The 21,702-nt window shown below is 42.5% G+C and overlaps 1 protein-coding gene across 2 annotated transcripts in view; it reads right to left on the minus strand.

Annotated features, from left to right (window-relative positions):
* cacna1ia (calcium voltage-gated channel subunit alpha1 Ia) overlaps positions 1-21,702 on the minus strand; it is a 157,216-nt gene that overhangs the window by 117,701 nt on the left and 17,813 nt on the right. For both annotated transcript variants that reach the window (XM_071398121.1, XM_071398111.1), the window contains exon 3: positions 8,244-8,341. In XM_071398121.1, the coding sequence (XP_071254222.1) occupies positions 8,244-8,341 (98 nt within the window). The remainder of the gene's footprint in view (positions 1-8,243; positions 8,342-21,702) is intronic.

A 21,702-nucleotide genomic window follows, 5' to 3' on the forward strand; every position in this document is an offset into this window, starting at 1 on the left:
ATCACCGCCTGGTACGGCAACTGCTCCACCCACAACCGTAAGGCTCTCCAGAGGGTAGTGAGGTCTGCAGAACGCATCACCGGGGGCAAACTACCTGCCCTCCAGGACACCTACACCACCCGATGTCACAGGAAGGCCATAAAGATCATCAAGGACAACAACCACCCAAGCCACTGCCTGTTCACCCCGCTATCATCCAGAAGGCGAGGTCAGTACAGGTGCATCAAAGCAGGGACCGAGAGACTGAAAAACAGCTTCTATCTCAAGGCCATCAGACTGTTAAACAGCCACCACTAACATTTAGCGGCCGCTGCCAACATACTGACTCAACTCCAGCCACTTTAAAAATGGGAATTGATGGAAATTATGTAAAAATGTACCACTAGCCACTTTAAACAATGCCACTTAATATAATGTTTACATACCCTACATTACCCATCTCATATGTATATACTGTACTCTATATTATCTACTGCATCTTGCCATCTTTATGTAATACATGTACCACTAGCCACTTTAAACTATGCCACTTTATGTTTACATACCCTACAGTACTCATCTCATATGTATATACCGTACTCTATACCATCTACTGCATCTTGCCATGCCGTTCTGTACCACCACTCATTCATATATCTTTATGTACATATTCTTTATCCCTTTACACTTGTGTGTGTGTATAAGGTAGTAGTTGTGGAATTGTTAGGTTAGATTACTTGTTGGTTATTACTGCATTGTCGGAACTAGAAGCACAAGCATTTCGCTACACTCACATTAACATCTGCTAACCATGTGTATGTGACTAATAAAATTTGATTTGATTTGATTTGATGTATGTGTACCTATAGAGGAACTAATGTATGTGTACCTATAGAGGAACTAATGTATGTATACCTATAGAGGAACTAATGTATGTGTACCTATAGAGGAACTAATGTATGTGTACCTATAGAGGAACTAATGTATGTATACCTATAGAGGAACTAATGTATGTGTACCTATAGAGGAACTAATGTATGTGTACCTATAGAGGAACTAATGTATGTGTACCTATAGAGGAACTAATGTATGTGTACCTATAGAGGAACTAATGTATGTGTACCTATAGAGGAACTAATGTATGTATACCTATAGAGGAACTAATGTATGTATACCTATAGAGGGACTAATGTATGTGTACCTATAGAGGAACTAATGTATGTGTACCTATAGAGGAACTAATGTATGTGTACCTATAGAGGAACTAATGTATGTGTACCTATAGAGGGACTAATGTATGTGTACCTATAGAGGAACTAATGTATGTGTACCTATAGAGGAACTAATGTATGTGTACCTATAGAGGAACTAATGTATGTATACCTATAGAGGAACTAATGTATGTGTACCTATAGAGGAACTAATGTATGTGTACCTATAGAGGGACTAATGTATGTGTACCTATAGAGGAACTAATGTATGTGTACCTATAGAGGAACTAATGTATGTGTACCTATAGAGGGACTAATGTATGTGTACCTATAGAGGAACTAATGTGTGTGTACCTATAGAGGGACTAATGTATGTGTACCTATAGAGGAACTAATGTATGTGTACCTATAGAGGAACTAATGTATGTGTACCTATAGAGGGACTAATGTATGTGTACCTATAGAGGAACTAATGTATGTGTACCAATAGAGGGACAATTATTATAATTCTTCACAGAGAAACAACGAAAATGGATGTCCTGAGTCCATGTCAATAGTTAAATCACATCAAAAGACACTTTTTGAAGTCTGAAAAAAAATGTAGATTTTTTTGGTGGAACTCCCCTTTAATTGCGCATTTCGCAAGAGATCAATGTGTTGTTCTACAGATGTTTCTGTTGTTAGACATACTGCTGCACCACGTCATGGCAGGAGTGCCCTTCTCAAATGGAACAGTAATCTGCACTGCTTGGTCATGTTGTCAACAGCATCGTCCAAAAACATACAACATCTCTTACCAAACTAGTTTTCATTAGGAAGGCAGCTAAAGTGTTTTCATCATAAGCATCACTTTTGCATGTGAAAACATAATCCTACTCATTACTACACGTCCTCAGTAACACCACGTCACCGTGGGCTTTGAACAGGGCACACTGGCTACATACAGGGTGTTACTGGCTACATACAGGGTGTTACTGGCTACATACAGGGTTATACTGACTATATACATGGTGTTACTGGCTACATACATGGTGTTATTGGCTACATACATGGTGTTATTGGCTACATACAGGGTGTTACTGGCTACATACAGGGTTATACTGGCTACATACAGGGTTATACTGACTACATACAGTGTGTTACTGGCTACATACAGGGTGTTACTGGCTACATACAGGGTGTTACTGGCTACATACAGGGTGTTACTGGCTACATACAGGGTGTTACTGGCTACATACAGGGTGTTACTGGCTACATACAGGGTGTTACTGGCTACATACAGGGTGTTACTGACTACATACAAGGTGTTACTGGCTACATACAGGGTGTTACTGGCTATATACAGGGTGTTACTGGCTACATACAGGGTGTTACTGGCTACATACAGGGTGTTACTGGCTACATACAGGGTGTTACTGACTACATACAGGGTGTTACTGGCTACATACAGGGTGTTACTGACTACATACAAGGTGTTACTGGCTACATACAGGGTGTTACTTGCTACATACTGGGTGTTACTTGCTACATACAGGGTGTTACTGGCTACATACAGGGTGTTACTGGCTACATACAGGGTGTTACTGACTACATACAGGGTGTTACTGGCTACATGCAGGATGTTACTGGCTACATACAGGGTGTTACTGGCTACATACAGGGTGTTACTGGCTACATACAAGGTGTTACTGGCTACATACAAGGTGTCACTGGCTACATACAGGGTGTTACTGACTACATACAGGGTGTTACTGACTACATACAGTGTGTTACTGGCTACATACAGGGTTATACTGACTACATACAGGGTAATACTGGCTACATACTGGGTGTTACTGGCTACATACAGGGTGTTACTGACTACATACAGGGTGTTACTGACTACATACAGTGTGTTACTGGCTACATACTGGGTGTATCTGGCTACATACATGGTGTTACTGGCTACATTCAGGGTGTTACTGGCTACATACAGGGTGTTACTTGCTACATACAGGGTGTATCTGGCTACATACAGGGTGTTACTGGCTACATACAGGGTGTTACTGGCTACATACAGGGTGTTACTGGCTACATACAGGGTGTTACTGGCTACATACAGGGTGTTACTGGCTACATACAGGGTGTTACTGGCTACATACAGGGTGTTACTGGCTACATACAGGGTGTTACTGGCTACATACAGGCTGTTACTGGCTACATACATGTTGTTACTGGCTACATACATGGTGTTACTGGCTACATACAGGGTGATACTTGCTACATACAGGGTGTTACTGGCTACATACAGGGTGTTACTGGCTACATACAGGGTGTTACTGGCTACATGCAGGATGTTACTGGCTACATGCAGGATGTTACTGGCTACATACAGGGTGTTACTGGCTACATACAGGGTGTTACTGGCTACATACAGGGTTATACTGACTACATACATGGTGTTACTGGCTACATACAGGGTGTTACTGGCTACATACAGGGTAATACTGGCTACATACAGGGTGTTACTGGCTACATACAGGGTGTTACTGGCTACATACAGGGTGATACTGGCTACTTACAGGGTTAAATTGGCTACATACAGGGTGATAAATAAAAGGGCAGTATGTGTTTGCTCTACTCCTGGCTCTGAGAGGATCTAAATGTGTTGGTTCCCCAGAGGTGCTTCATTAACACAGAATCACATTCAACTTTATTGGGTGGAGAGATGCAGGGATGGATAGATGGAGGGATGGAAGGATGGACGTAAAGAAAATGAGGCAGGGTCTGAGAGTAGCACAGAAATGGAGAAAAGGAAGGAGGGGGTGTCAACTGGAGAGAGAGAGAGAGAGAGAGAGAGAGAGAGAGAGACTACACTATTATTCATCTTCTAGGAAGGGTACAAATTGGGTCTCTCTGGGGTCAATCTCAGCCAATGTTGTCTGTGTATATTAACTTGGTCAAAATGACCTCATGTCAAGCAATTGCTTTACGTCTATTGTATCTCACCCCTATCTGGCCTAATGCAGGGAGGTGTGGACATACTCATCAGTTATCCATTCCCCTGGGTGCAACCATATGTTTATACTACACAGTGAGCGCTCACACACACACATACAGTGGGGAGAACAAGTATTTGATACACTGCCGATTTTGCAGGTTTTCATACTTACAAAGCATGTAGAGGTCTGTCATTTTTATCATAGGTACACTTCAACTGTGAGAGACGGAATCTAAAACAAAAATCCAGAAAATAACATTGTATGATTTTTAAGTAATTAATTTGCATTTTATTGCATGACATAAGTATTTGATCACCTACCAACCAGTAAGAATTCCGGCTCTCACAGACCTGTTAGTTTTTCTTTAAGAAGCCCTCCTGTTCTCCACTCATTACCTGTATTAACTGCACCTGTTTGAACTCGTTACCTGTATAAAAGACACCTGTCCACACACTCAATCAAACAGACTCCAACCTCTCCACAATGGCCAAGACCAGAGAGCTGTGTAAGGACATCAGGGATAAATTGTAGACCTGTACAAGGCTGGGATGGGCTACAGGACAATAGCCAAGCAGCTTGGTGAGAAGGCAACAACTGTTGGCACAATTATTAGAAAATGGAAGAAGTTCAAGATGACGGTCAATCACCCTCGGTCTGGGGCTCCATGCAAGATCTCACCTCGTGGGGCATCAATGATCATGAGGAATGTGAGGGATCAGCCCAGAACTACACGGCAGGACCTGGTCAATGACCTGAAGAGAGCTGGGACCACAGTCTCAAAGAAAACCATTAGTAACACACTACGCCGTCATGGATTAAAATCCTGCAGCGCACGCAAGGTCCCCCTGCTCAAGCCAGCGCATGTCCAGGCCCGTCTGAAGTTTGCCAATGACCATCTGGATGATCCAGAGGAGGAATGGGAGAAGGTCATGTGGTCTGATGAGACAAAAATAGAGCTTTTTGCTCTAAACTCCACTCGCCGTGTTTGGAGGAATAGAAGGATGAGTACAACCCCAAGAACACCATCCCAACCGTGAAGCATGGAGGTGGAAACATCATTCTTTGGGGATGCTTTTCTGCAAAGGGGACAGGACGACTGCACCGTATTGAGGGGAGGATGGATGGGGCCATGTATCGCGAGATCTTGACCAACAACCTCCTTCCCTCAGTAAGAGCATTGAAGATGGGTCGTGGCTGGGTCTTCCAGCATGACAACGACCCGAAACACACAGCCAGGGCAACTAAGGAGTGGCTCCGTAAGAAGCATCTCAAGGTCCTGGAGAGGCCTAGCCAGTCTCCAGACCTGAACCCAATAGAAAATCTTTGGAGGGAGCCGAAAGTCCGTATTGCCCAGCGACAGCCCCGAAACCTGAAGGATCTGGAGAAGGTCTGTATGGAGGAGTGGGCCAAAATCCCTGCTGCAGTGTGTGCAAACCTGGTCAAGAACTACAGGAAACGTATGATCTCTGTAATTGCAAACTAAGGTTTCTGTACCAAATATTCAGTTCTGCTTTTCTGATGTATCAAATACTTATGTCATGCAATAAAATGCAAATTAATTACTTAAAAATCATACAATGTGATTTTCTGGATTTTTGTTTTAGATTCCTTCTCTCACAGTTGAAGTGTACCTATGATAAAAATTACAGACCTCTACATGCTTTGTAAGTAGGAAAACCTGCAAAATTGTCAGTGTATCAAATACTTGTTCTCCCCACTGTATATATATATATATACACACACACGAGCACTCATACAAATACAGGCGCACGCGCACACACACACACACACACACACACACACACACACACACACACACACACACACACACATATATATATATATACACACACACGAGCACTCATACAAATACAGGCACACACACACACACACACACACACACACACACACACACACACACACACACACACACACACACACACACACACACACACACACACACACACACACACACACACACACACACACACACACACACACACACACACACACACACACACACACACACACACACACACACACGCTGTGTGTGTCCCAGCATGTGTATTAGTGTGTTTGTTTACACATATGCACCAGTCACCAGTCTGCCTATATCAGTTCCCCAAACATGACATCACTATCAGTATCACCCCTCCCTACTCCCTATAACTTCCTATCAGCTGGCGGAGCGAGGCAATGACATGCACTAATTCAATTACCATTCATATTTAATGAGTTACCCCGGTGGCAACACCCACTGAAACATTGATAAGGGACCAGAGTGTTCAGCGCTCCCAATTCTCAATTATGTTTGGGAATGTGTCTTCAGAATGGGAATTATCGTCAGCACTCAAGGAAAACTGTTTTCCCAGGTAATTAGTGCTAGGATTAATCTGTGTGTGTGTAATGGACCAGACGAGAGAGTAATGTCTTCACTAATTCTCATCACAGAGAGAGGCGAGTTGGAGGTGTGTGTGTGGTGTGTGCATGTGTGTGTTTTATGTGTTTATAAATACCGGTTTCTCTACCCGCCAATAATTCTCATTAGAGACAGACTGTGCCATAGAACACCTACACTCACTAAATGTACCTGCAGACTGATGACTCCAGCACACCTCTCTGTGTCTCTCGGTTTCCACACCATTAGTCCATTAGCGTTAGCACTGATCTGTGTTTCTTTACCATTAGCTTGGCCCATTACGCTATTAGCTCTGGGGGAAAGGAAAGGAAACAAGTAAAGGATGCAAGGATAAGGACGACAGCTGTTTGGAACATGTCCTGTTTCACTGTGTTTCAGTACACTGTCTCACTAGCTTACAGCATGCATATCAGTGTTAGCCGCTATTAGCCAGTCAGCTCTAGTAAAGAGGAGATAAGGAAATGCTACCTGAGTCTCACTGATACCACTCTCTGTGTGTTATTCACTGTTAGCCACTGTTAGCATTAGCAGATAAATGCTATCACTTTCACTGACTGGAAGGGAATGGAGAGATTAGCTGACCCTCGCTTGAACGGCTAATTGGTGCTTACGATGATTAGAAGCTGTCTGAGGTAAGGGGAAAAATCAATAGGCGTTTACAATTTTGTCTGAGAACAGAGTTGTATTTGAGAGGGATGGGGTTGGGTCAGAGAGAGAACAGTGATCTACATTACAGGAGGATATGTAAATCTGTAAGGGACAAGGTTGTAGTAGAGGGCATCTGATAGGAGATGGGCTGCTCAGATCAAACAGCACTGTCCTGGGGTTATGCAGTTAGAACAGAGTAGAGGATCACAGCAAAGTCTAAGGACATATACAATGACTGTACTGATTGAATGGAGAAAACATTAGGAACACCTTCCTAACATTGAGTTGCACCCCAGCTTTTGCCCTCAGAACAGGCTCAATTCGTCGAGGCATGGACTCTACCGTTCCACAGGGATGCTGGCCCATGTTGACTCCAATGCTTCCCACAGTTGTGTCAAGTTGGCTGGATGTCCTTTGGATGGTGGACCATTCTTGATACACACGGGAAACTGTTGAATGTGAAAAACCCAGCAGCGTTGCAGTTCTTGACACAATCAAACCAGTGAGCCTGGCACCTACTACCATATCCTGTTCAAATGCACTTACATCTTTTGTCTTGCCCATTCACTCTCTGAATGGCACACATACACAATCCATGTCTCAATTGTCTCAAGGCCAAGATCCTTATTTAACCTGTTTCCTCCCCTTCATCTATACTGATTGAAGCGGATTGAACAAGTTACATCAATAAGGGATCATAGCTTTCACCTGTATTCACCTGGTCAGTCTATGTCATGGAAAGAGTGGACGTTCCTAATGTTTTGTACACTCAGTGTAGACATCACATGCAAAAAAACGGACAGACAGACAGACAGACAGTGACAGACACAAACAGACAGACGGACAGATGGACAAATGGACAGACAGACAAACAGAGATAAACAAGACAGAGAGAGAGAGCGAGCGAGAGACAGACAGACAGAGAGACAGACAGAAAGAGACAGAACGAGAGAGAGAGAGAAAGAGAGAGAGAGAGAGAGAGAGAGACAGCGAGACAGAACTCACTGGGTACTCTGTTGATGGCTTTGAGGGGTCTGAGGACCCTGACTGTCCTGATGGCTGAGAGGTTGATGTTCTGCAGGTCCAACGAGTACTCCACCATCCTACACAGAGAGAAACACACATAGGAGTCAAGGAACTATATGTGTGCGTGTGTGTGTGTGAGAGAGAGCATTTACTGTACACATGACTCACTGACACATTCTCAGTTCCCATTTGTTCTACAGAATCTCATTTTAAATCCATCCATATACAGCAAGGCCCAAGAGGGCTCTTTCCCTCAGGCAAGATCTCTGAGTGCCTCTCCAATCCGTCTACAGGTTACATCCCAGTTTCAGGATCTAAGCCTGCCACAACACTGCACCAAAGCAACTGTGGGGTTAACTCATGGGTTAACTCATGAACTGCTGGGTTAACCCATGATCCGAAATGGCAGATATGAGTGCATATACGGTTTTCCCATTTCTAATGTGCTCACATCAGAGCGAGTGTTTATTCTCATTCAGACAGTAAGGTACTGTCTCAGAGTATCTTTGAAGCAGAGGGAAGGAAGGGTAGAGGGGAGAGAGCTATGAATTATTATATCATTTTAATTCAATTGTACAATTATGGGAGCATCTTTGCAGTACCCACAGTATCAACAGACTAAAAGGAGAGAAAGAGTGTAAGGGAGAGGCGGAGAAGCAGAGAAAGAGAGAGAGACCTACAGCTCATCTCTTGGCAGTAGTACTGTAGATTACTTTATCACTGAACTCAACCCAGAGTCTCTCAGAGTGTTCACAGTCAGCCCACTAACACCCCTATCAGATCACAGAAAAATCACAGTCTACCTGGACAGAGCAATAGTCAATAATGAGGCATCAAAGCCAAGGGAACAACACAATATTAAGAAATGCTACAGATGGAAGGAAAGTAGTGTAAAAAATGTCCAAAAACAATTAGGCAACAACAAATTCAATCCATTTCAAACAACTTCCTGGACAAAACATTTCATTGTAAAAGTGAAGGTGTAAACTTGGCAGTAGAAAGCCTAAACAGTATATTTGACCGTTCAGCTTCCCTATTAAATCTAAAAATGTCCAGCAGACAACCTAAGAAAATTAACAACAATGACAAATTGTTTGATGAAGAATGCTAAAACCTAAGAAAGAAATTGAGAAACCTATCCAACCAAAAACATAGAGACCCAGAAAACCTGAGTCTGCGCCTTCACTATGGTGAATCACTAAAACAATACAGAAATACACTACAGAAAAAGAAGGAACAGCTCGTCAGAAATCAGATCAATGTAATTGAAGAATCCATAGAATCTAACCACTTCTGGGAAAATTGGAACACACTAAACAAACAACAACACAAAGCGTTATCTATCCAAAATGGAGATGTATGGATAAACCACTTCTCTAATCGTTTTGTTTCTATAAGAAATAACAAACAGCAAAAACACATACATGATCAATTACAAATCTTAGAATCAGCTATTAAAGACTTCCAGAACCCACTGGATTCTCCAATTACATTGAATGAACTACAGGACAAAATACAAACCCTCCAACCCAAAAAGACCTCTGATGTTGATGGTATCCTACATGAAATTATAAAATCTAAAATAAACTCTTTAACATCATCCTCATCTCTGGCATCTTCCCCAATATTTGGAACCAAGGACTGATCACCCCAATTGTCACGCCCTGACCTTAGAGTTCCTTATTATTCTCTATGTTTGGTTAGGTCAGGGTGTGACTCGGGTGGGAAAGTCTATGTTTTATATTTCTTTGTTTTTGGCCGTGTGTGTTTTCCAATCAGAGGCAGCTGTCTACCGTTGTCTCTGATTGGGGATCATATATAAGTTGTCATTTTCCTTTTGGGTTTTGTGGGATCTTGTTTTCTGTTTAGTGTCTGTGCCTGACAGAACTGTGCGCTTTCGTTTTCGTTATTTTGTTTAAGTGTTTTTTGAATAAAAGTAATCATGAACACTTACCATCCTGCGCTTTGGTCTACTATTCCTACCACCAACGAGAGCCGTTACACCAATCCACACAAGTGGAGACAAATTTGACCCCAATAACTACCGCGGGATATGGGTCAACAGCAACTTTGGAGAAATCCTCTGCATTATCATTAACAGCAAACTTGTACATTTCCTCAGTGAAAACAATGTACTGAGCAAATGTCAAATTGGCTTTTTACCGTATTACCGTACGACAGACCACGCATTCACCCTGCACACCATAATTGACAAACAAACTAACCAAAACAAAGGTAAAGTCTTCTCATGCTTTGTTGACTTCAAAAAAGCTTTTGAGAGGTAGAGAGAGAGGTAGAGAGAGGACAGAGAGAGAGTCAGAGGGAGAGGTAGAGAGAAGGACAGAGAGAGAGTGAGAGGGAGAGGTAGAGAGAGAAGGACAGAGAGAGAGAGAAATAGATGGATAGAAAGTGGTCTCTGTAAGTGATGCCTGCAGGATGTTGTGGTTTACTAAGAGTCAGACATCTGTTAGCTACTCATTCTCAGCATGTTAAAACTGTTTGTGCCCTGCAACCTAAACCACTTTCACAGAATGGCCATGGTGCTTTATCTTTCCGTGTGTGTGTGTGTGTGTGTGTGTGTGTGTGTGTGTGTGTGTGTGTGTGTGTGTGTGTGTGTGTGTGTGTGTGTGTGTGTGTGTGTGTGTGTGGACCATGAAAAGAGCCTGGGGTGGAATACATTAATGCAGTGGCAGCAAGGCCTGCCAAGTCTAACACCAGACACAGCCAATCTACTCTACAATATAACTCATTCAGAGGCCCATGTTCATGTGCTGCTGATCACAGCCCTGGACACACCGCATTCTGATGGGAATACAGCTGGCTATATGGATATCAGACAATCAGCTTTAGTTCAGTGAGCTATACCAGTGGTAATACATTGTTGTGTTGTGACCAATCTACAGCCTTTAGCCCATGCCGTTTTAAACTGCACGGCGATCTAATACTAATACACCACAACCCATCATTTAGGAAGTATTATGTGCGTCCCAAATGGCAACCTATTCCCTATACAGTGAACTAAATCGGTAATAGGGTGCCATTAGGGAGACATTGTTACTACAACAGGGATGTACAGCAGGACGTGCACCATCGCATCCCGTTTTTAATCTGTAGTCTTTATCATAGTGCCCATTCTGATAGGTTATCAACAAGCTCTCACTATCAGGATCAGGTAAGACCCAGATGCAGACCGTGTTGAAGTAACAATGTTTATTACAGAAACAGAAGCAAAGATACAAGACGGCAGGCAGGCTCAGGATCAGGACAGGCAAGGGTCAAAAACCAGGAGGGCGAGAAAAAGAGAGGATCGGTACATCCGAACAACAGCGCAGGATCGGTACATCCGAACATCACACCTGCGGGACACGTACAGGATGGCAACAATAACTGCCCGAGTTACACCAGGAACGCACAATCCCTCCATCAGTGCTCAGACTGTCCGCAATAGGCTGAGAGAGGCTGGACTGAGGGCTTGTAGGCCTGTTGTAAGGCAAGTCCTCACCAGACATCACCGGCAACAATGTCGCCTATGGGCACAAACCCACCGTCGCTGGACCAGACAGGACTGGCAAAAAGTGCTCTTCACTGACGAGTCGCGGTTTTGTCTCACCAGGGGTGATGGTCGGATTCGCGTTTATCGTCAAAGGAATGAGCGTTACACTGAGGCCTGTACTCTGGAGAGGGATCGATTTGGAGGTGGAGTGTCTGTCATGGTCTGGGGCGGTGTGTCACAGCATCATCGGACTGAGCTTGCTGTCATTGCAGACAATCTCAATGTTGTGCGTTACAGGAAAGACATCCTCCTCCCTCATGTGGTACCCTTCCTGCAGGCTCATCCTGACATGACCCTCCAGCATGACAATGCCACCAGCCATACTGCTCGTTCTGTGCGTGATTTCCTGCAAGACAGGAATGTCAGTGTTCTGCCATGGCCAGCGAAGAGCCCGGATCTCAATCCCATTGAGCACGTCTGGGACCTGCTGGATCGGAGGGTGAGGGCTAGGGCCATTCCCCCCAGAAATGTCCGGGAACTTGCAGGTGCCTTGGTGGAAGAGTGGGGTAACATCTCACCGCAAGAACTGGCTAATCTGGTGCAGTCCATGAGGAGGAGATGCACTGCAGTACTTAATGCAGCTGGTGGCCACACCAGATACTGACTGTTACTTTTGATTTTGACCCCCCCCCTTTGTTCAGGAACACATTATTCCATTTATGTTAGTCACATGTCTGTGGAACTTCTTCAGTTTATGTCTCAGTTGTTGTATCTTGTTATGTTCATACAAATATTCACACATGTTAAGTTTGCTGAAAATAAATGCAGTTGCTGAGTTTACTAGGTGTTATGGGGTAGTGGTTACACAGTACAGAACACTTTGCAGCTATAAGCTAAAGGATATAATATAGCTAAAGCTGCCTGTGCTTCCTGTGTCCACTGACCTCCATCTTAGTGGGCTTAAAATGGAGGGGTGTCATGCAGAGAGGTACCACAACAGGGTGACAGGTGGGAGAGGAAGGTGGAGAGGTGATGAGAGGAGAATAGAGAGGGATAAAGAGGAAAGGAAAGGGTGAACAGGGAAAGGGAACTAGATATTGGTTGTGATAATGCCAGGGAGTGAGAGAGGGTGGAGGGATGGAGAGCAGCTAGTTCTCACAGTCTCACGCCAGAATTAGACGTTTGTCCATGTTTCAGGAAAAGTAGAATTTTGAAGTTGTTGCAAAAATAACATTTCAAAGTGTTTAAGGTTAAGTTTAGGCATTTATTCAGAATTCTTAAGGTTAGGGTTAAGTTTAGGCTTTAACTCCGAAATCTTAAGGTTACGCATTAACTCAGAATGGTTAAGGTAAGGGGTAAGGTTTGGGATAGGCTTAAAACAAAAATCTAAAAATACTTTCTATTGTTGGATTCGAACTTGCAATCTTTGTAATCAGAGTTTCCACGTCATCTCCCAACGTCTTCAGACAGGGATGGACGTTGAATACTGACTTGTTTCATGGGTGACCTGGCTGTGTAGAGAGAGAGGGTGGAATGATTTCTCCTCCAAGCTCCAAGAATAGTGTCTGAGGAGAACATGTTCTGCTTGACAATCCCCATTATGTCAATTTCATCTTTGAGCGATGGCATAATCGTCTCCAACACACACACACGCACGCACGCACGCACGCACGCACGCACGCACGCACGCACGCACGCACGCACGCACACACACGTGTATGTCACCAGACTTAGAATGCTGTGTTTAAGTCTGTGAGAACAGTCACCCATGCATAATCATGAGTCTTGAATAGCTTGAATAAAATACGAGTCAGTGAGGTGAAGTGTGTTTTGTATAGACAAGCACCAGTAAAACTCCCTATGATCTCCCCATGCAGTCAGCCAGTCAGCCAGACAGTTAGTCACCAAGTTAGTCAGCCAGTCAGCCAGTCAGTCAGCCAGTCAATCAGTCAGTCAGTCAGTCAGTCAGTCAGTCAGTAAGCTGATCTCTCCTCTCTCAGAACACACACCCAGTCTGCTGAGCTGATTACAAGCAATAAAGTCTCACTATCTGAAGGATGCTACTGTTACAATGCTTCTGATATGCTTCTGTTGTATTCTGTCTGTTGTGTTTCTCATCAGTGGAGTTATGTAACAGCCTTAACAGTGATGAGGGGATGTGTTTCTCATCAGTGGAGTTATGTAACAGCCTTAACAGTGATGAGGGGATGTGGATAATATTTGAGAGGCAGAGTAGAAGGCTTACCTCACAGATACACACAGACACCTAAGATGGAGTGAGAGGTGATGGAGTGAGAGAGGATAGAGTGAGAGTTGATGGAGAGAGACAGGATATTGTGAGAGATGGAGAGAAAGAGGATAGAGTGAGAAATGGAGAGAGTAAAGAGTGATAGGTGATGATAGCAATAGAGAACTGAGTGAGAGAGATGGAGAGAGAGATGGAGAGAGAGAGGACTGAGTGAGTGAGAGATGGAGCGAGAGAGAGGATAGAATGAGAGATGATGAGAGAGGATAGAGTGAGAGATGATGGAGAGATAGCGGATAGAGTGAGAGACGATGGAGAGATAGAGGATAGAGTGAGAGATGATGGAGAGATAGAGGATAGCGTGAGAGACGATGGAGAGATAGAGGATAGAGTGAGAGATGATGGAGAGATAGAGGATAGAGTGAGAGATGATGGAGAGATAGATAATGGAGTGAGAGACGATGGAGAGATAGAGGATAGAGTGAGAGATGATGGAGAGATAGAGGATAGAGTGAGAGATGATGGAGAGATAGAGAATGGAGTGAGAGACGATGGAGAGATACAGGATAGAGTGAGAGATGATAGAGAGATGGAGGATATATACAGCAGTAGTAAAGACACTGAAAGAAAGGGGGTTTGGTGAATCAAACCATTCACTCATAATAGTCCCTGGTCTCACAATGGACTATATATGAACAGTCAGATCTATCTCCTCATTTCCATATTATTAAACAGTAGCTGGATATTGCCACAGATCAACATTTCCATATTATTAAACAGTAGCTGCATATTGCCACAGATCAACATTTCCATATTATTAAACAGTAGCTGGATATTGCCACAGATCAACATTTACATATTATCATAAACAGTAGCTGCATATTGCCACAGATCAACATTTCCATATTATTAAACAGTAGCTGGATATTGCCACAGATCAACATTTCCATATTATTAAACAGTAGCTGCATATTGCCACAGATCAACATTTCCATATTATCATAAACAGTAGCTGCATATTGCCACAGATCAACATTTCCATATTATTAAACAGTAGCTGCATATTGCCACAGATCAACATTTCCATATTATTAAACAGTAGCTGCATATTGCCACAGATCAACATTTCCATATTATTAAACAGTAGCTGGATATTGCCACAGATCAACATTTCCATATTATTAAACAGTAGCTGCATATTGCCACAGATCAACATTTCCATATTATTAAACAGTAGCTGCATATTGCCACAGATCAACATTTCCATATTATTAAACAGTAGCTACATATTGCCACAGATCAACATTTCCATATTATTAAACAGTAGCTGCATATTGCCACAGATCAACATTTCCATATTATTAAACAGTAGCTGCATATTGCCACAGATCAACATTTCCATATTATTAAACAGTAGCTGGATATTGCCACAGATCAACATTTCCATATTATTAAACAGTAGCTGCATATTGCCACAGATCAACATTTCCATATTATTAAACAGTAGCTGCATATTGCCACAGATCAACATTTCCATATTATTAAACAGTAGCTGCATATTGCCACAGATCAACATTTCCATATTATTAAACAGTAGCTGCATATTGCCACAGATCAACATTTCCATATTATTAAACAGTAGCTGGATATTGCCACAGATCAACATTTCCATATTATTAAACAGTAGCTGCATATTGCCACAGATCAACATTTCCATATTATTAAACAGTAGCTGCATATTGCCACAGATCAACATTTCCATATTATTAAACAGTAGCTGCATATTGCCACAGATCAACATTTCCATATTATTAAACAGTAGCTGCATATTGCCACAGATCAACATTTCCATATTATTAAACAGTAGCTGCATATTGCCACAGATCAACATTTCCATATTATTAAACAGTAGCTGGATATTGCCACAGATCAACATTTCCATATTATTAAACAGTAGCTGCATATTGCCACAGATCAACATTTCCATATTATTAAACAGTAGCTGCATATTGCCACAGATCAACATTTCCATATTATTAAACAGTAACTGCATATTGCCACAAATCAACATTTCCATATTATTAAACAGTAGCTGGATATTGCCACAAATCAACATTTCCATATTATCATAAACAGTAACTGGATATTGCCACAGATCAACATTTCCATATTATTAAACAGTAGCTGCATATTGCCACAGATCAACATTTCCATATTATTAAACAGTAGCTGCATATTGCCACAGATCAACATTTCCATATTATTAAACAGTAGCTGCATATTGCCACAGATCAACATTTCCATATTATTAAACAGTAGCTGGATATTGCCACAGATCAACATTTCCATATTATTAAACAGTAGCTGGATATTGCCACAGATCAACATTTCCATATTATTAAACAGTAGCTGCATATTGCCACAGATCAACATTTCCATATTATTAAACAGTAGCTGCATATTGCCACAGATCAACATTTCCATATTATTAAACAGTAGCTGCATATTGCCACAGATCAACATTTCCATATTATTAAACAGTAACTGCATATTGCCACAGATCAACATTTCCATATTATTAAACAGTAGCTGGATATTGCCACAGATCAACATTTCCATATTATTAAACAGTAGCTGGATATTGCCACAGATCAACATTTCCATATTATTAAACAGTAGCTGGATATTGCCACAGATCAACATTTCCATATTATTAAACAGTAGCTGCATATTGCCACAGATCAACATTTCCATATTATTAAACAGTAGCTGCATATTGCCACAGATCAACATTTCCATATTATTAAACAGTAGCTGGATATTGCCACAGATCAACATTTCCATATTATTAAACAGTAGCTGGATATTGCCACAGATCAACATTTCCATATTATTAAACAGTAGCTGGATATTGCCACAGATCAACATTTCCATATTATTAAACAGTAGCTGCATATTGCCACAGATCAACATTTCCATATTATTAAACAGTAGCTGGATATTGCCACAGATCAACATTTCCATATTATTAAACAGTAGCTGGATATTGCCACAGATCAACATTTCCATATTATTAAACAGTAGCTGCATATTGCCACAGATCAACATTTCCATATTATTAAACAGTAGCTGCATATTGCCACAGATCAACATTTCCATATTATTAAACAGTAGTTGGATATTGCCACAGATCAACATTTCCATATTATTAAACAGTAGCTGCATATTGCCACAGATCAACATTTCCATATTATTAAACAGTAGCTGCATATTGCCACAGATCAACATTTCCATATTATTAAACAGTAGTTGGATATTGCCACAGATCAACATTTCCATATTATTAAACAGTAGCTGCATATTGCCACAGATCAACATTTGCATAGCTGTATACTGCATCTCCATATAGCTCCATAATTCATGAATCCAGAGTGATGATTGCTACTGTAAATCTGCTGCTTTACTGGGGAGAGGAGAGAGGCTAGACCATTGATTTACACAAGGACACAACTGATTATAGTGAAAAAGGATCACGCGCGCGCGCACACACACACACACACACACACACACACACACACACACACACACACACACACACACACACACACACACACACACACACACACACACACACACACACACACACACACACACACACACACACACACACACACACACACACACACACACACACACAACCACACAAACCTGTTTGGAACCCAGGGATCCCAATAAATACTACTAAATACTACACCACCCCCACGCACAGTCTGAATTGAACCCATCTAGCCTAGAGGCAAGCCATCCCTGGGAGCCAGTGTGGTTGTTCCTCGCCTCGCACGTCCAAAGCCATCTAACTTCAGTTCCGATGGAGGACCAGCTAAAAATGTCAAGCTGCCAATTGAAATGTCACCGTAACAGAGGAGGACTTGTGAAGGGAAACATAGACCTGCCGTCACCCCCGACGCGCTCTGACATTAAAGCACAGGCAAACATTTTACACAGACATTTCATGAGAATAGCACAGTTCTGGAAAGAGACGATGGGTGGAGTGCCTCTGGGATATTGGGGGCAAGTGACAGAATCGCAGAAATAACAAATACACACATGCAAGAGAGTACACACAGAGAAGTGTACATAAGCACATGTGCTGAAACACACAAACACAAACTTCCTTTCTACCTTTTCAAACTCGCCAGACCTCCCTTGTTGATGTCTTAATGGCTCAGTGCTCTACTAATTGAACTAGAAATAACTGGGGGAGGAGGAGAGGAAAGATGAACTGAGAGGGGAACAGAGGAAATAGAAAGAGAGAGAGAAAAGAAGGGAGTTGATGAAGAGCAGAGGTGAAGGAAGGAGAAGACAACACGTCAGGAAAAAGGAGGACCAGAGGGAAGGCAGAAGAGAGGGATGAAGATGGAGGAGCTATGTAAAAAAGGAGAAAAAAGAGAGAGGGTGTATGTGGAGAGGAAAGGTGTGTGTGTGCCACAGGAGGTTGGTGAGGGGTGGACGACTCATAATAATGGAACACAACATGTGTTTGATGTGTTTGATACCATTCCATTTATTCCCTTCCAGCCATTACTATGAGCCCGTCTTCTCCAATTAGGTGCCACCAGCCACCTGTGGTGTGAAAAGAGAGGTGTGTGTGTGTGACTGCGAGGTGTGTGTTCCTCTGTGTGTGGCTGCAGCTGCTCCCGTACACATCAATCAGGCTGTGTGTTTGTCAGAGTAATTAGCCGCCACAGGCCTCTATCTAATTGTTCTCTCTTTTTTAACACTCCTTTTTTTGGCTCCATCCCTTCATCTCTTAGCCTTTTATGTATCCTGGGTTTCCAATGGATGACGCAGGCTAGGGGCTAGGGAGTGTGTGTGTGTCAGTATTATGTCCAGTATGCTTCCACTGTGCTGTAACCCATGTTACTCTCTCCTTGGGAAGTGGCAATCCACAGCAGTAGGATTGGGAGAGAACTGACACCGGGTGTGTGTGTATATGGGTGTGTGGGTATATGGCTGTATATGTATATGGGTGTGTGGGTATATGGCTGTATATGTATATGGGTGTGTGGGTATATGGCTGTATATGTATATGGGTGTGTGGGTATATGGGCGTGTGGGTATATGGGTGTGTGGGTATATGGCTGTATATGTATATGGGTGTGTGGGTATATGGGTGTGTGGGTATATGGCTGTATATGTATATGGGTGTGTGGGTATATGGGTGTGTGGGTATATGGCTGTATATGTATATGGGTGTGTGGGTATATGGGTTTGTGAGTAAATGTGTGTGTGTGTGTGTGTACCTGTGTTTTGTAGGTGTTATGTGAGTTTGTGTGAGACGCTGGCACGCCTGTGTGTGTGTGTGTGTGTGTGTGTGTGTGTGTGTGTGTGTGTGTGTGTGTGTGTGTGTGTCTGTGTGTGTGTCTGTGTGTGTGTGTGTGTGTGTGTGTGTGTGTGTGTGTGTGTGTGTGTGTGTGTGTGTGTCTGTGTGTGTGTCTGTGTGTGTGTCTGTGTGTGTGTGTTCATGCGCGCAGTGTGAGCTGTAATCCTGGTCTGCACTCGGCGATAGCTCAGCTCAACTCTATTCTCCATAGCACAGCAAACAGCAGGATCAGCAGGAAAGGACAGCACACACACTGAACACAAAGCCAAGCAGAGAGGCAGAGGGGACACAGAGAAAATGGGATTTCTATAACACCTTTAATCTGATGGTATCAATCAAACCTAAATATTTATTGATCGATCGATTGGTCTGTCTGTCTGTCAATCAGTACATCCCTGATAAAGCATGCGAGTGCAAATAGACAAATCTGAGATGTAGTCTAGCCCTGTGGAATATTGGGCCACAGCTGTAGTGGGCCAGAAAGGATTATGGGAAAAAGGGAAGGGGTCCCCGGGGAAAAGGAGAGTGAGGTTCATGAGAGAGATGCATCAAGGGAGAAGGGCCAGAGTGTGTGACTGGAACAGCATAGTATAACATCAACATTTCTCCAATACTGCAGACCATTGAAAGAGTATGTGTGTGTGTGCCTGTGCATAACGCAGTAATAATGTGAATCAGTGATATTGGACTTCCTGGTGATTAGGATCAAAGTAGCCTGCTGATCAGAATCACTAATCACACGCACACATACACACACACACACACACACACACACACACACACACACACACACACACACACACACACACACACACACACACACACACACACACACACACACACACACACACACACACACACACACACACACACACACACACTAACAGAATGAGACCCTCCCCTTCTTGGTGTCACTGATCTTTAAGGTTTCATGTATTTCAATGCATCTCTCGTCTTTCTTTCACTGACACATCACCTTGAAACAGGCAGCAGACAAAATCAATGCCAACTTATCCTAGCCTTCCTAGAAGTACAGTAGAATGTCAACTATCTGTTTGACTGCAGTAAGATTGGAGGTCAAACTTCAGAGTCTGTAAGTTCATTACAGTAGTGCTCACTGATAGGATCATCTGACCACCTTTGATTTATAACTCCACTTAATACCAGCCCTTAATATATAGGGAAGGAGAGAGAGGAGGAGAGAGAGAGGGAGAGAGAGAGGTGGAGGGAGAGAGAGAGAGGGGGAGAAAGAGAGAGAGAGAGAGGGGGAGAGGGGGATAAAGAGAGAGAGAGAGGGGGAGAACGAGAGAGAGAGAGAGGGGGAGAGAGAGATAGAGAGAGGGGGAGAGAGAGAGAGAGAGAGAGAGAGAGAGAGAGAGAGAGAGAGAGAGAGAGAGAGAGAGAGAGAGAGAGAGAGAAAGGGGGGGAGAAAGAGAGAGAGGGGGGGAGAGAAAAAAAGAGGCAGAGAGAGAAAGAGGGAGAGCGATAGAGGTAGAGAGAGAGGTAGTAATAAAATTGAGAAAGGGGAGAATTAAGTGGGAAGAAAGAACAATAAATAGGAGAGAAAAATTAAACGGCCTATTTATATAATGAATATGAATTCGGAGGGCAGAAATTACTAAATATTAAAGCATTAGGCCTCTCATTAAAGGCTTCAGTCATACAAAAGTTATACTTAAATCCAAACTGGTTCTCTAGCAGATTAGAATGTCTCAACCCATGTTCAAGAATTACATTTTTCCCTTTACTCAGATTACAACCTCTTATTTGAAAATTACATCTCCAAAATATCGCTATTTTTAAAACAAGCCATAGAAATGTGGTTGTAATTTCAGTTTAATCCACCAGAAAAGACAGAACAAATATTACAACAAATATTATGGTTAAACTCAAATATGATAATTGATAAAAACTATATTTTTTTTATCTAAAAAAAGGTATAATCTTTGTAAATTATTGTAATGGGATTTTTATGAATAATGACTAAATTATGTATACATTGAACTAGAAATATAACTAACAGAATTATATCCTGTCTGATTAAGAATGTTTGTCCATAAGAAAGAGGGACTGTTAGCAGGCAAGGAACTGTGTCAGACATCTTGTGACCACTGTGGAACTGATAACAGGGAAGGAAGTCTCCCCAACCAGGGAGGGGAGAAACCTTGGGCTTGTAGTAGATTGTATAACAGGTGGCAGGCAATGTATAAGAAGGACTTGTAAACCATATTATCATTGTATTAGAGGAGGGACATTTATGACGAAATGAGAGGTATATAAACCAATGTACATGTAATGATTGGAGGAACGTTCCCGT

This window comes from Salvelinus alpinus, chromosome 1 (assembly GCF_045679555.1).
Source record: "Salvelinus alpinus chromosome 1, SLU_Salpinus.1, whole genome shotgun sequence".
NCBI lineage: Eukaryota > Metazoa > Chordata > Actinopteri > Salmoniformes > Salmonidae > Salvelinus > Salvelinus alpinus.